Source organism: Macadamia integrifolia, unplaced genomic scaffold (genome assembly GCF_013358625.1).
Source record: "Macadamia integrifolia cultivar HAES 741 unplaced genomic scaffold, SCU_Mint_v3 scaffold319, whole genome shotgun sequence".
Lineage (NCBI taxonomy): Eukaryota > Viridiplantae > Streptophyta > Magnoliopsida > Proteales > Proteaceae > Macadamia > Macadamia integrifolia.
Window position 1 is genome coordinate 279102 of NW_024869281.1, and position 14322 is coordinate 293423.

The window sequence follows — 14322 nt, forward strand, 5'->3', positions numbered from 1 at the left end:
GCCATTACCCTCATAAAAGTATTAGGTGCATTGGTGAGTCTGATTGGCATAACTTTTCATTCATATAAACAATCTTTTGTCTTGAATGCTGTCTTCCATTCATCGCCAAGATGAATGCGAATTTGGTGGTATCCGCTCCTCAAATGGATCTTTGAAAACCTGTGCGCCAGATAACATATCAATCATATCATCAAGTCGTGAAATAGGGAATCTGTATTTGTAGAAACGCAACCCTAAAACGATGCAGAAGGTAATGGAAAAACAGAACAAAAAATGCGCACAGATTTACGATGTTTGGCAAGGTTGCCTACGTCCTCGGTGAGATGAGATCTTGCTTCACTATCAATGGAGAATAGGGTTACAGCGCTCGTCCTCACACCTCTCAGTATTGCTTGCATTACAGGGAAAGAAACCCTCGCTACAAAGTATATAGCGAAAAAACTCTAATCTGGAAAGTACTCCTTGGATTAAACTGTGACGGAATACAAGACATCGTACACCAACAGTATTTCATTATGGCCTTGTTGATGGCGTGATTTGTTTATGGACATTCTCCTTGTACACTCCTTTGGGATGAGCAGGCATGGTACAGCACAAGGTCTAATGCTTTCCTGTATAAAATCCTTTTTTTCAGCAACCGTCTATTCGCTGTTTCAGCTCAGTGTGCTCTGTGGGACTGAGGCGATAAGTAGGTAGAATTGACCCTGGTACGAGATCAATAGCATGCTGAATATCTTGCATCAAGGGCAGCTCGTTTGGAAGCTCTTAAGGTACCAGTCTTCAAAATCAGATAACAAATCTTGAATAGGGGTTTTTCCTAGTGGTAGCTTTGGAGCAGGAGTAAATTCCTTAGCGACCAAAGCCAAGATAAGGCTGGTCTCTTTGCTGGTTCATTGAAACTCTCGTTGTGGTATTGCTAACAGCTTAGCTCCACTAGATTCTCCCTTTTCAACCTATTTGTCTGGATTTTGTACTAACTAGCTGGTGGTTCTAGCGAGTTGTTTCTTCTTTTCAACTGGAATATTCACAGGGTTAAACACAGTACGTTTACCCTTGTATACAAAAGGCATCTGTTTGACTTGCCTTCGTTGGGAACATCGTTGTTGTAGATCCATAACCTACCAAAAAGCACATCTATCAATTGCATAGGAATGATATTACACTAGGCTTCATCATCATAAGAACTTAACTTCAATGGAATTGAATACCTTTGGTTTGACTTCTAAAGTGCTTCCATTGAGGAGAGAAACTGTACAAGGTTGTGGATGCTTCTCTTTCGGTAACCCCGCTCTCTGGACGAAAGGATATGACATGACGTTCAAGCAACTGCCGCTGTCCGCTATCACTTGTTCCACCTTGGAACAACTGGCCATTCTGTTATAGAATATACAATGACAATGCCAGTCTTCTCCCTTTGCTTCAGCAATCAGTATAGTGACTAAGTTGATTTAATAATTAGTCACATTACCAGTATGCTCATCTAGTACCTGATCTTCATACTCCTCTTCAGGAGGAAGTCCATCATTGATCTTAATATCATCTTTGGTATCTTGGGAAGCAAAAACAGCATTAGTAGCTCGTGACTTTTGTGGGCAAAATTTTGCGAAGTGCCCAGTTTTGTTGCAGTAACAGCATTTCGTTTCGCTGTTGGTATTCATCAGAGCTTTCCCTTTGTCAGCATATGAGGAAGTATTGCTAGGTTGACTTGTAGAAGGGGGTGGACGTGTAGCTGCTGGTGGTCTCCTGTACTCTCCCGCTTGTTGGTAGGAGACTTGTTAGGAAGCTTCATTACTTCTTCTGCCTCCAGTGCTTTGTCATAGCAATCATGTAGGTGTCACTCATAGATATTTGTGATTCCCATTGCTCTTTTAATGGATGCGTGTAGTCCAATCTTATACTGAGATATCAATTGTATATCATCTTCGTCTATTTCCAGCCATGATACCATAGCATCAAGCTGGTCCGTATATTCTAAAACAGCCATTGTATATTGTTGTAATGTATTCAACTGATTATGAAGATGAAGCATGAAAGACTGGTAGACTGGTAGGTAATTACGCTTGAGGTCAGATGTCATCTCATCCCAAGTAGTAATATGTACCTCATTCTCGGTTCCGATTCTCCTCTTTTCTCCACCAATACCTGGTTGATCTAGTAAGCTTGGTCTTAATCAGCTTGACTTTCTTTGCTTTTGACATCTCGAATCAGTCAAAATAATCATCTGTTGTGTTCATCCAGTCAAGGAACATTTGTGGATCAAGTATGCCTTTAAATTCTTTCAGCTCTAGCTTCACCTTTTGCCCACCATCAGGTGGCCTATGTTGATAGCCATGATTGTAACCACCACATGGCCTCTTAGGAGTCTCATGTTTCTAGTGTTGTGAAAACCCTCTCTGGTATTCTTCCTTGGAATTTGGTATTCCTGAGATGTAGCTGGTGGAGGATGATGTTCACCTCAATGTTCTGGAATAGGATGTTAAGGTGGTGGTAGTGGTCGTGGTGCAGAGATTCACTGGGGCATGGAGTGCATCTGCTGTGATTGAAATCACCTTATCAAACAAGGCCTTCATCATATCAAGTAATTATTGCATGTATGCTTGGTCCTCTGTAGGATTGGTATTTTGAGTAGCCATAACTTTGATACCAATTTCGTGGTAGGTAGATTAGAAACCTCCCAGACAGGATTCAAGATATTCTACTCAAGACAGCAACCCGCAAATAACGAAGAAATCAAATTAAGATAAATTCAATCAATAGAATGGGCTGAAATTTGTTTTGAATCTCACCTTAAAACAGTTCAAACTAAACCCCAAAATATTGAAGCAATCAGATGGCTGGATTAAAATTAATCTAAAAAATATCAAATCTAAACTCAAAACTTAGAAATTAGGGTTTTTTTCAGCAGCAGCAGTCGGAGAGTTCGGATAGCTCTCAAATTTCAGGTCGAGTTCCTCCCTTGGGGGTCTAATGAAAAACCCCAAAAGATGGGTTTAATCAGATCACTAGAGCTCCCTGCAGTTAGGATTTCAATGTGGCTCAAACAAGGCTCAAAACAGAGGAGCCGCAGGTACTAGTAGGTCTCAGAATAGGGGGCTTTTAACAGGTCACTTTAGGGCAATAATATGATCAGGGTGTTGAATGACCCCACAAACAGAAGATAAAACTCGAGCTAACATTCAATTAGATCAAGTATAGAACAGTACCTGCTCTGTGAAGAAAAACAGAGCATGATGAAGAGTAAAACCCAGGTTTCCCACCCTTTGACCAGAACAGATTCCCTCTGCCTGTTTTGTTTTCTCACCAGTTGAATCTCTCGGAAAATTGCAGATTAACAAGCTTCAATTTCTTAATCAAATCATAAGCTGAGCCCCTGCTCTACAAGAGTTTAAGTAGAAAACCTAAACTTTGATTCCTACTCTGAATAGGAAATCAAATTGTAGTCTAATTACATGTTGGTTGCTTCAATAGAAGACTACAACTCCTAATTCAACTAAGAAAACAAATAACAACTTGTTTACTGAAATTAAATATAACTCAAGATTCCTACTTAAACGAGGAAAACAAATAGACAAATAAAATCTGAATCAAACGAAGACTACGCTAAACATCAAATGGGCTTCTGAATCCCAGGATTAGGTTAGACTGGCAAGGATATCCAGCTGAGGGCTAGATGTGCTGTCCCTGTTGGCACTGGCCCTTTCTTCTTCTTGTGGGTATACACTTTCAGCTCATTCTCTGCATCAATAGCCTCTTTCCAATGCTGCAGAATAGACATAGAAGACAAAGACGAAACAAAGGAATAATAGGATGGGAATAGTGACCATGGTTTAATATCTTGGTGAGATCTCGCTAATATCTCGTTTTTTCAAAAAGGTGAGACAAGATACATGGCGAGGTACAAATTGCACAAAAACTCAACCAAGATCTCGAGATCTCACCAAATCTTGCTGACATCTCGCCAAATCTCACCAAGATCTTGCCAAATCTCGCCAAGATCTCTACTTTTCTTTTTAAAGAAAAAACACTAAGGAGCAAGGATCTTGGTGTTTTTGCTTGAGGATATCCATTCCTACACCCATTGGAGCTTAAAAAGTAGAGAATATTATCTCCTCATCCATATTTGGAGCTACTTTTCTTCTCAAGAACCATTTTTTATAAAAAAATCTTTTCAAACCCATTTTTTCATGGAAACATCATCAATATTTGTTGGTGTACATATGATCATATGTGATGCATATAACTGATCTATGGATTCATAAAGGGAAATATTTTTTTTTCTATTTTTAATTATTTTAAAATTTTTTCTGTTTAAATAAATAATGCATTTAACACTGACCTTATGTTATGTAGCTTATCTTATGTTATTTCAAAATTTCAATGTATGTTAATGTGACTCATCAGTCATCAATGTTAATTGTTAATGAATAAAATAATTATCTATGATATCTTTTAGATTCTTATGATTATGGTGTGTCATGTGTTGATTGTGGACTGTAGATTGTGGAATAGAGCATCTAGCCTAGGGTCCGAAGAGTTGGGGACTACTTACTTAGGGTACGAAGTCAAAGTACCATTTTGAGTTTGATTTTTAAAAAAACTTATGTTTCCATTGTGTTTAAAAGGCCTAAAATAGGGTAAATAGCAAGTTTCATGGGCTACAAAGACCATATGACCATTGAGACCAACCACCGAGTCGATCAGGAAAAAATACATGATCTCGGCGAGATCTCACTAGATCTCTCTTTTTTGGATCAACGAGATGGGGGGTGATAGTGAGATCTTAAACCTTAATAGTGACTTGTAAGAAACAAAGTGAAAAATAGGATGTTGAGTGCCAGCTTTAACTCTTTTTGCAATATTAATCGGGAAATCACTATCATCAATGGAAGGGATCTCATTACCTGAAACCTGGAGCGACATAGCTGGATTAGGGGATGTAGATTGGCATGGTAGTTCAGGAGTGGGCTGCTTTGTCTGTTGCTTCCACCGTGAATAGCTGAGCAAGTCTTGTTTGGTACTATTAGTGTCAATCCTCCCCCTTAATGCAAGCAATATCAATGACCATAGGTGGACTAGAAGGTAGAAGTGTAGGCTTGACACTATTAGTGTCAGTCCTCTCCCCTTTAATACAAATAATATCAATGACAAAAAAATTAGATGGAATCTTTTCCACAGGACCACAACACTATCCCCCGAAAGAGGTGATTGGAAATAGGGCTTAGATTCGTGGAAAGTGATATCAATGGTAACTAGGAGCTAGCGGGACGAAGGGTAATAGCACTTTTACCCTTTTTGAGAAGCATAGTAGTCAAGAAAGACACAATGAAGAGCCCGCAGATCGAGCTTAAACCTAGATGGGGTAAAGTTGTTTGCAAAATAAAGACAACCAAACACCTTTGGAAGAAAGTTGGATGCAAGGGATGGATTCAAAAGAAGGTTAATAGGGGTTTATAACCCAAAAACATTGGAAGGGACTCTATTAATGAGAAATTCTGCAGTGAGGACAACGCACCACCAATAAAATTTAGGAACATTGAAGGAGAATAAAAGGGAGTTGGTAACCTCAAGAAGGTGGTGATTCTTCCACCCTGGAATACCATTATGTTCTGGGGTATGAACAAAAGAGGTTTGAGATATGAACTCATGCTCATCAAGATATTGATGGAAGATCCTGCAGATATATTCTATCCCATTATCACTTCAAAAAATTTGAATATGGGCATTGAGTTGAGTTCGGATCATTGCGTCAAATGAGCGGACAAGTAAAGGCCTCCATTTTGGTTCGAACGAGATAAACCCAGGTTTGATGAGTGCAATTATCAATAAAGGAAATGAACCATTTAAAAACCACCTTGAGATATAGTCCTGGAGGGACCACCCCATGTATTAGAGTGAATAATTGATAAAGGAAAATTACTTTTATTGAAACTTGAAACATAAGAGCACCAAGTGTGTTTGGTAAACTCAAAAATGTCACAAACTTGTGTTGGTTAAATTGCTTACTCGAAGAAGGAAATAAAGAACTCAAAACACGGAAGGAGAGATGACCAAGATGGCGGTGCCACTGATGCAATTGTTGAAGAGTACTACCTGTTCAAAGAGTATGAGCTGACAATTTAGGAGGCAGAGTGATGAGATATGGATTCCAGAGAGTACAACCATCACATACCTTACCATAGCCAATCGTTGCCCTCGTCACTCGATCCTAAAAAACACAGTGAGTGGAAAAAAGAAGGCATAAGAGATTAGTTTAACAGTGAAACGATAATGGAAACCGAATTAGCACAAAGATTAGGCACAAAGAACAAAAGACAAGGATGTGGTAGGAGCGAAATTAACAAAATCTTCCTTAAAAATAGACATGGACCCATCTACAACCTTGACTTTGTCCTTACCCGAAAAAGTTAGTTACGAACGAAATAACTCCGAGGAACTAGTCATGTGATCATATGCTCCAAAATCAAAAAGCTAGGATGGATTAGAACTAGAAGAGACATGGAACTTATGAGCCGATATCATAGTTTTCAAGCTGTTAGCAAAGCGTCCAGGCATTTTGCCTGGGACCTAGGCTACAATCGCCTTATTGCACTGTATGTTGACTTATGTTTTGGCATTTATTTATGCCAAATATCATTTAAGTAAATGTTTATTGTATTTGTTATTAGTCATAAAAAAGTAGATACCCCCTATTTGAATCCAATAAAAATAGTTAAACATTATACTCTAAAAGGATAAAAAGTCAACCCCCTAGTCCAAAAAAAAAATGGATTTTTGGTTATTGGGGCGATTTTCAACTTTCAAATGATGGGTTTTTCTCAATTCTGAAAATCTTATAAATCTTATCATGGTAAACATTGTTAAAAACCAAAAGTCTGGGAAAATAATTTTTAGTTTTGATGTCCATGAAATTATTTTCATTTAGGCAATTTTAACAGCATTCACTAGTTTTAAAATAAGTTTGACTGGAACATAACTTTGTTATTTCAACTCAGATTTAAGTAATCTTAGACTTGTTGAAAAGCTGGTTTTGGATTATACCTAATACAAAAAGTCTCATGTAAAAATCAAATCATTTGACCAGTCAAACTTATTGTAGAATAAGAGCATTTCTCTAATGTTGATTATTTATTACTTGATGTGACTTAATGCTGATTATTTATGATTTGATGTGATTTAATGTTGATTTTTTATGACTTGATCTGGCTTAGTACTGATTTTTTTATGATACAAAGTATATGTAGCATACTAAATAATATTGGAAAATAGGTAAATAAAAAATAAACTTGTCGCCTTTTTTTGCCTTAAGGCGGGGCGCCTTGTCGCTCAAGCGCTCAGGCATCCCTCCAACGCCTTGGTTCGCCTTGGCATCGTGACAACTATGGTAGATATACCTAACTGGGAAAGGTGAGAGGCATGCCTAGCGGAGGAAACCGGAGTAGTAGGGGAAGGTATGCAAGGTGGGACATTATGCATTGGAGAACAGCTAGCTGATCTGAAGAAAATGGTGCCGTAGGAGCAAGGACAATCGATAAAGAACTGTTAGAGGCCTTAGAGAGCTGAACATGTGAATGTACATTGCTATGTTGCCCTTTTTGCCCTCCTTTATGGGGACTATAAGGTTTCCAACTTGTCCCTCGAGTGTGTTAGGGCTTTCCACAATAATCACACTTAACCTGATATTTTGTAGGATGACCAAGCATAGCAGTGGTTCCATAATGGTCCGAGCTTGGGAAACCTTGCTCAGTAGAACAAAAGTCGAACGATCAAGTATGATGGAGGGAACCATAATTGAGCAGCTACGTTCTTAACGTTGAACCAAATTATATGCCTATCGTTAAGTGAGAAACTTATCCATGCCTAAGAACTTAACACATTTGATTATATTCCGAATTCAAGCCAATAAGAAAATCATAGACATGTTCCATCACGCGCTCTCACTAAAAGGCACATGCATCAACAATACAGGCCATAGGAATAGGATGATAAAAGACAAAAGAAAGTTATGTGTACATTACCTGTGTCATCAAAGCGCACAAGAGGCTGACTAGGCTAGGGCCGCTAGGCAAAGGCTAGCGGGGCCAATGGGGCCAGCGGAGGGCTGTATGGCTAGGAGGGGCTAGTTGAGGTTAGCGACTCAGTGGGGTCAGCGACATATAGTGTGGCGTGAAATGCCTTTGAGTAATTCTTAGTTGACCATGCTTAGCCGAGTGGAGGAGGCCAAAGCCTTAGTTGCTTGAGGGGTTGAACCTAATGGGAGTGAATTCAAAAAATACCCAAAGTATTAGGCTCGATACCAAGTTGGAATAGAGAAGATTAGAAAGTGATTTGGCTTGTCCAGTATGACAGAGGCCTTTTTTATTTATAGAGAGGATTGGGAATACTATGGTACAAGCTTGGAATGTAGGATAATCCATATGTGGTATGAGTTCACGGCTATGCTGTGCATGAGTCCATAGTTGTCAAGGCGTCGTTAAGGTTGGGGTCCATGTGGTTTGCTTGGGGCTTAGGTGACTGTTGCCTTATTATATTACATGTCGTCTTATATTTTGGCACTTATTTATACCAAAAATCATTTAAGGGCCCGTTTGATAACGTTTCAAGAAACGCATTTCTGTGTCCAGAAATGGTAGAAACGGAACAAAAAGCGTTTGATAAAACTATTTCGTTTCATTTGTTTTCAGAAATAAAAATTGAAATATCTACCTATTTATGGTTCAAGAAACGACCCAGGTGAAACAAGTTTCGCCGTTTCTGGAAACGACTCGTGGCCATTCTTTTCGCTGGTTACCATCGACTTTCAGAAACATGACTATCAAACACCTTCAATTATGTTTCTGTTTCTAGAAACTAAAATTTATGTTTTTGCCGTTTCTTGAAACAGAAATACGTTATCAAACGGGCCCATAGTAAATGCTATTATTTCATTTGTTTAAGATGTTATTTATAAATACGCAAAAACCCCCATATTTGAACCCAATTAAAATAATTCAAAAATCAAATTCCGAAAGGATAAAAGTCAACCACCCAGTCCAAGAACAAAAATTGGATTTTTTTTGTTGTAGGGGCGATTTTCAAGTTTCAAATGTTGGGGTTTTTCTCAATTCTGAAAATTTTATTAATCTTATCATGGTAAAACATTGCTAAAAACCAATAGTCAGATTAAAAATAATCATTTGTTTTGATGTACATAAAATTATTTTCATTTAGGTGATTTTAATAGCATTCGCACACTTTAAAATAAGTTTGACTAAAACATAATTTTGTTATTACAACTCAAATTTAAGTAATCTTAGACTTGTTGGAAAGCTGGTTTTGTGTTATACTTCATACAAAAAGTCTCAAGTAAAAATAAAGTCATTTGACCGGACACTTTTGGCCCATTGCGACCCATAGAGTTATCTGTGCATAGTGGTTCAAATACACAAGCAAAGAGCCCACAACCACAAGAAAAACAATAGCCACTCACGTGCATTGCGTCCACTATCGACACAATCCACCACCAAACCTACTACAACGTAATAAGGATTTGGTAGAAGAAAAATCAATAGCCCCGCTAAGCACAAAAATCTCAACAATCAACAGGGGTCGAGGGACTCGAGATCTATCTCCACCTACAAGCTTGAAACCTACGTTCTCCAGAGACCCGCATTAATGTCGTATTATAACACTTGTGGCAGGAGCCATGCAAACACCTCCGCACCTAGGCACAACTTAGAAACGCAATTCGCTAAATAGCAAGGGCCACAAGACCGAGTATGAGAAAGCTCTCACAAGCAACAAACCCACGATAATGCAAATTTCTTAAATGAACAAGGGGAGGGGGGAAGGGACATGTGATTTGTCTTATTATAGAACAAGAGAATTTCTCTAGATGTTGATTTTTTTATGACATAATGTGAATTAATAATGATTTGATGTGGCTTAATGTTGATTTTTGATGACTTAGTGTGGTTCAATGTTGATTTTTTATGATACAAGGTATATATAACAATACTAAATAATGTTAGAAAGAGGGAAAATAAAAAATAAACTTATTTGCCTTAAGGCGGGTGCCTTGTCACCTAAGCGCTTAGGCAGCTCTCCAACGCTTTGGTGCCGTGGCAACTATGCATGAGTCATATCCTTATTTTTAACATTTTCTGTGTTTGTTTCAGTTGGGGAAATGCCCACACTCCTATTTGTGTTTTGGTAATAACAAACAAATCCGTAATCTTAACATTCTACTAAGTGTGATTTAGCAAGAAGAAGAAGACTCAAAGCTACTTGGAGACGTCAAGTCAAGAACTCCAGTAACAAGACATGAAGATGAAGTATTAAGAGTGGGAGCATTAAGATCAAGTATCAAGATAAGACAAAGACCTCTAGGATAGAGTTGTCCATGTCATGTAACTTTTACCATCTTGATTTATATTGTGCACGCACTTATACATTGCATTTCATCATGTTATATTGACCATAGGTGGAGGTGAACATGATAGAATACCAAGACTTGTGTTTTCTGTGAAAAACACTTGAACCTGAATCAAGGGCATTTTGGGTATTCAAAATGTTAGTATCAGGAGTTGGATCCTTCACAAAAGTTGTAGGAAATCGAGTCATAATTCCAATGCAACTAGTTTTAGGTCAATCCAAGGTCAGACCGTTAAGTTATGGTCGATTTACTGATGACTGTTCAGTCTACCAAAACTGCCCTTGTCAAGGGTGGTCGAGCGGCCCAGACCCCTGGTTGACCGGCACAATCAGAGACCATAGACGGTCAACCGGCCAAAAGTCCTGGTCGACCAGCGAAGCCCAGAATCACCCCAATGGCTATTTTTTTGGCTCTAACGGTCACATTTGGTCGACCACCTGACATGGCCGATATATGACCGTTATGACCTGATTTCCTGCCTAAAAAGCTCTCTTAATCTCTCCTATAAATACCTAAATGTTCTTAATGAACAAGAAACTATTCCTAAGTATTAGAGAACATTCAAAAGAGCTTTAAGAGTCAAAAGCAATCTACATCACTTGAGCAATTTGGTTCTCACTTTTCAAGAAGAAAAAGCTCAAGTCTTCATCAAGTCTTCTACATATTCTCACTGTGCAAGTCAAGTACAAAGAGAAGACTTATAAGGTGCATTTATACATCTCATACTCGTTCATTACACCACACCGGAGGTAACCCTCTTATTCCACTCTCTCATTTACTGTTTTACATCTTCCTAGACTGTACTTAGGGTTGTGTAAGGATCCTCTTATCCTTAAAAGAGTTTTGGTGCCTTTCTACCGTGAAATGGGATTGTAAAGGTATTTCACTACTTGTAAAGGAGATTTGTACGGATTCTCTTATCCTGAAAATATTGTAAAGGTTTTCTACCCTACCTACTGTACTGAAAGGGAGAACTAGTGGAATATCTTACAAGAGGATTCTTGTAGGGAGTGAACTAGACTTGATTGAGTTGAACCACTATAAATTCTTGTGTCGTGTGATTGTGAATCATTTACTTTCATTCCGCATTTTTTTATTTGCAATCATATTTGGGCTAATCTCGAAAAGAATTAAAATTCCGCTAGTATAACCTATTTACCCCCCTCTAGGTTATTTCAGTTTCGGATCTATACAAGTTGTTTGGGAATCGTAGGTAAGCTTGATATTCAGGAGAGAGAGTCCCTTCAAAGAAAAAGGTACTGTGGATGGAGCCCTATGCAGTGGTTTGGCGGCTATGGAAAGAGTGGAAAGTGTTTTTTATTATAGTCCTATAGTCTCTGCAATAATTTGTGCCAATTTTTACGAGTAATTTACCAATCAGGATACTTTGTGTAAAGAATGCCAGGATAGATTGGAGTGGTTTTACTTACAGTTGGGATTGGTTGCTGTATGAATGACTTTATTTGAGTCTTTTTATTTGTTGATAGTTTACATCTCTCACGTATAGATTGTGCCTTTTTTTCTCTGGGGGGTGTTTAGGGTCATTGATGGATTGTGCTGATCACAATTTTTTTATTATATTCTAATTTTAGATGAACACTTCCATTTATCCCCACAATCTACTCCTGGAAGGAAAGAAAAGTGTAATCCTAGACGCAAGCGTCTTAAGAAAAAGTATCAAGTAAGCGACTCTGATGAGGAAAAGGATGCCTCCCAGCGGCAGACAACCATGAAGGAATCTGCTGATTTGAATTTAGATAGTGAAGAAGAAGATACATGCGTAATATCTTCATTGTTCAAAAGAAAAAAAATTGTTAAAAATGAGAAAGTAGTGAAAGAATCAATTACAAAGACAGCTGAAGATGGCAAACAAGAGCAGTCGGAAGATGATGGCAGTAGAGCTATGTGCTCAAAAAGAAAGATTCAAACTGTCATAGGGGAAAGGTCAGAGCCTGGTGTAATAAATACTGCTTTTTTGCTTACAGTAATTGTTTAAAGATGGTATTATTTGTTTGCCTTCGTGCTAACTGTTTCCTTTGACTAGTATAAGCAGGAAACTGGACCAGCCTTCTAATCCTTCTGTACCATCTGTTGATGATGACAATGAAGTCAATGAGACACCAAAGGAGAAAAAAAGGAAAAAGAAAGAAATTGTTGGCCAGGAAAAGAACCTTGATTATAGTATGTGCATGGACCATGATCAACCTACGGGCAACTCCAAGAGTGACATCTATAAAGGGAATGGGCATTGCAAGGAGTTAGAGATTAAAAACATGGACAATGAGCTAACTATTAGAGATGAACTTAATAGAGAGTTCCTTATTGATGACATGTGAGGTTCTAATTTTTATTTTATTTTATTTCTATTTAGTTTCGGGTTGTTTTTATTGTTTTGTTTTGAGGTACTCTTTCTCCGCAATTGTTCTTTTCCTTCTGTATGTTGAGTTGCACAGGAGAGTAATTGATTCTCATATCATCAGGGATAGTGAGAAGCCAAAGAAGAAGAAAGAGAAGGTCAATGAACGCAAACACACAAGCACCGAGGAGGATGACCATGAGGATCTTGAATCAAAAGAGCCTTATCTTCAAATCAAGGAACTTGATCGAATCAATAGTAGTGTCCAAGAATTCAATGCAAATCTAGAAGATCAGACGTGAGTAGTTTTTGCCTCTGCTTTCTTTGAGTCGCAGAAACATTCTTTATAGTTGTTGAGGATACTAGGCAACCCAAGGCATTGGAGGGGCACCTAGGCCCCCTAGGCATGCAGGATATATGTAATATAGCTATACAGAAGCCATTATGGTATGACTATGTTAATAATGACCAAATGGAAAACCAATCCATAACAAACAATGCATAGGGTATAATACAAGTATATTATTGAATGTCAAATGACTGATAGATTAAAGACATGCTGTCACAAAGCCTTAAGGAACCTAGGCATCCAAGTTGGGCCATGGATAGAAGAAGGTGCATGGATGCCTAGGTGGGTCCTAGGAAATGCCTTGACAACTACGACTTACACACACATACGCGCACTAATTACATGTGTCAGAGATGAGAAACTATGACTTACACACACATACGCGCACTAATTACATGTGTCAGAGATGAGAAGCTTACCCTGTCATAATGCAGGAGTAGATTACAAGTAACTAACTCCGCAATTTATAACCCCAAACAATACAAATAGGAGCAAGAAACAAAGAAATAATACCATCAAATAAACCCCCAAGGATACTATACCCATATAGGAGCAAAACAAGCCCAAAACCCAACCCGATAAGAGAGAGAAAGACCTGTAGAGCTGGAGAAAGGTGCGGACAGGTCTGTGGGAGTCCGATTGAGCTGTACTTTTGGGTGTAGATAGTCCCTAGGGAGGGCACAAAAACCCCCAAATATGAAGGGCTTCTGACGGCTGGTTATGGAGTTGCGCACTTTCTTGATTTTCAGACCTAAGAGAGAGAATGTGAAGAATTCTGCAGGAACATCAACTTGTCTTCTTCAGATAACCTTCAAGAGAGGATCGATTGATCTTCTTAGAGTTTAGAACCAGTCCTCCAAAGGATCTGTAGATCAGATCTCAAACTTGGGTAGCAATGAGGGTCAATTGGCTTCAAGAACAAGAACTCTTTGGCTGGCTGATTCTGATTTTGTATGCTTTAACAGGTCTGAACTTCTAATAACAATAAATAGAAAATAAAAATAGAAAAAGAAGAATCGATGGAGGGTTGAGAAGGGTGAAAGAGAATAAAGGAATGGGTATCTCACCCCTCAGGTTTTGGATATCACACCCCTCAAAGGTTTAGGCATCTCACCTCTCAATAACAGTTTTTTTAGCTAAAGAGTAATCACTCAATAATTCATTCATTCAAATCTCCAATTATGAGTACATAGGCTCATAATTCAT

At 38.4% G+C, this 14322-nt stretch overlaps 1 protein-coding gene across 3 annotated transcripts in view; it reads left to right on the plus strand.

The window, feature by feature from the left end:
• The window catches only part of LOC122067879 (peptidyl-prolyl cis-trans isomerase FKBP43-like), a 31500-nt gene that overhangs the window by 14933 nt on the left and 2245 nt on the right, over positions 1 to 14322 (plus strand). For 2 of the 3 annotated variants that reach the window (XM_042631719.1, XM_042631720.1), the window contains exons 6-8: positions 12004 to 12355; positions 12456 to 12743; positions 12892 to 13065. In XM_042631719.1, coding sequence (XP_042487653.1) covers positions 12004 to 12355; positions 12456 to 12743; positions 12892 to 13065 — 814 coding nt within the window. The remainder of the gene's footprint in view (positions 1 to 12003; positions 12356 to 12455; positions 12744 to 12891; positions 13066 to 14322) is intronic. The other variant, XM_042631722.1, reaches the window with a different exon arrangement.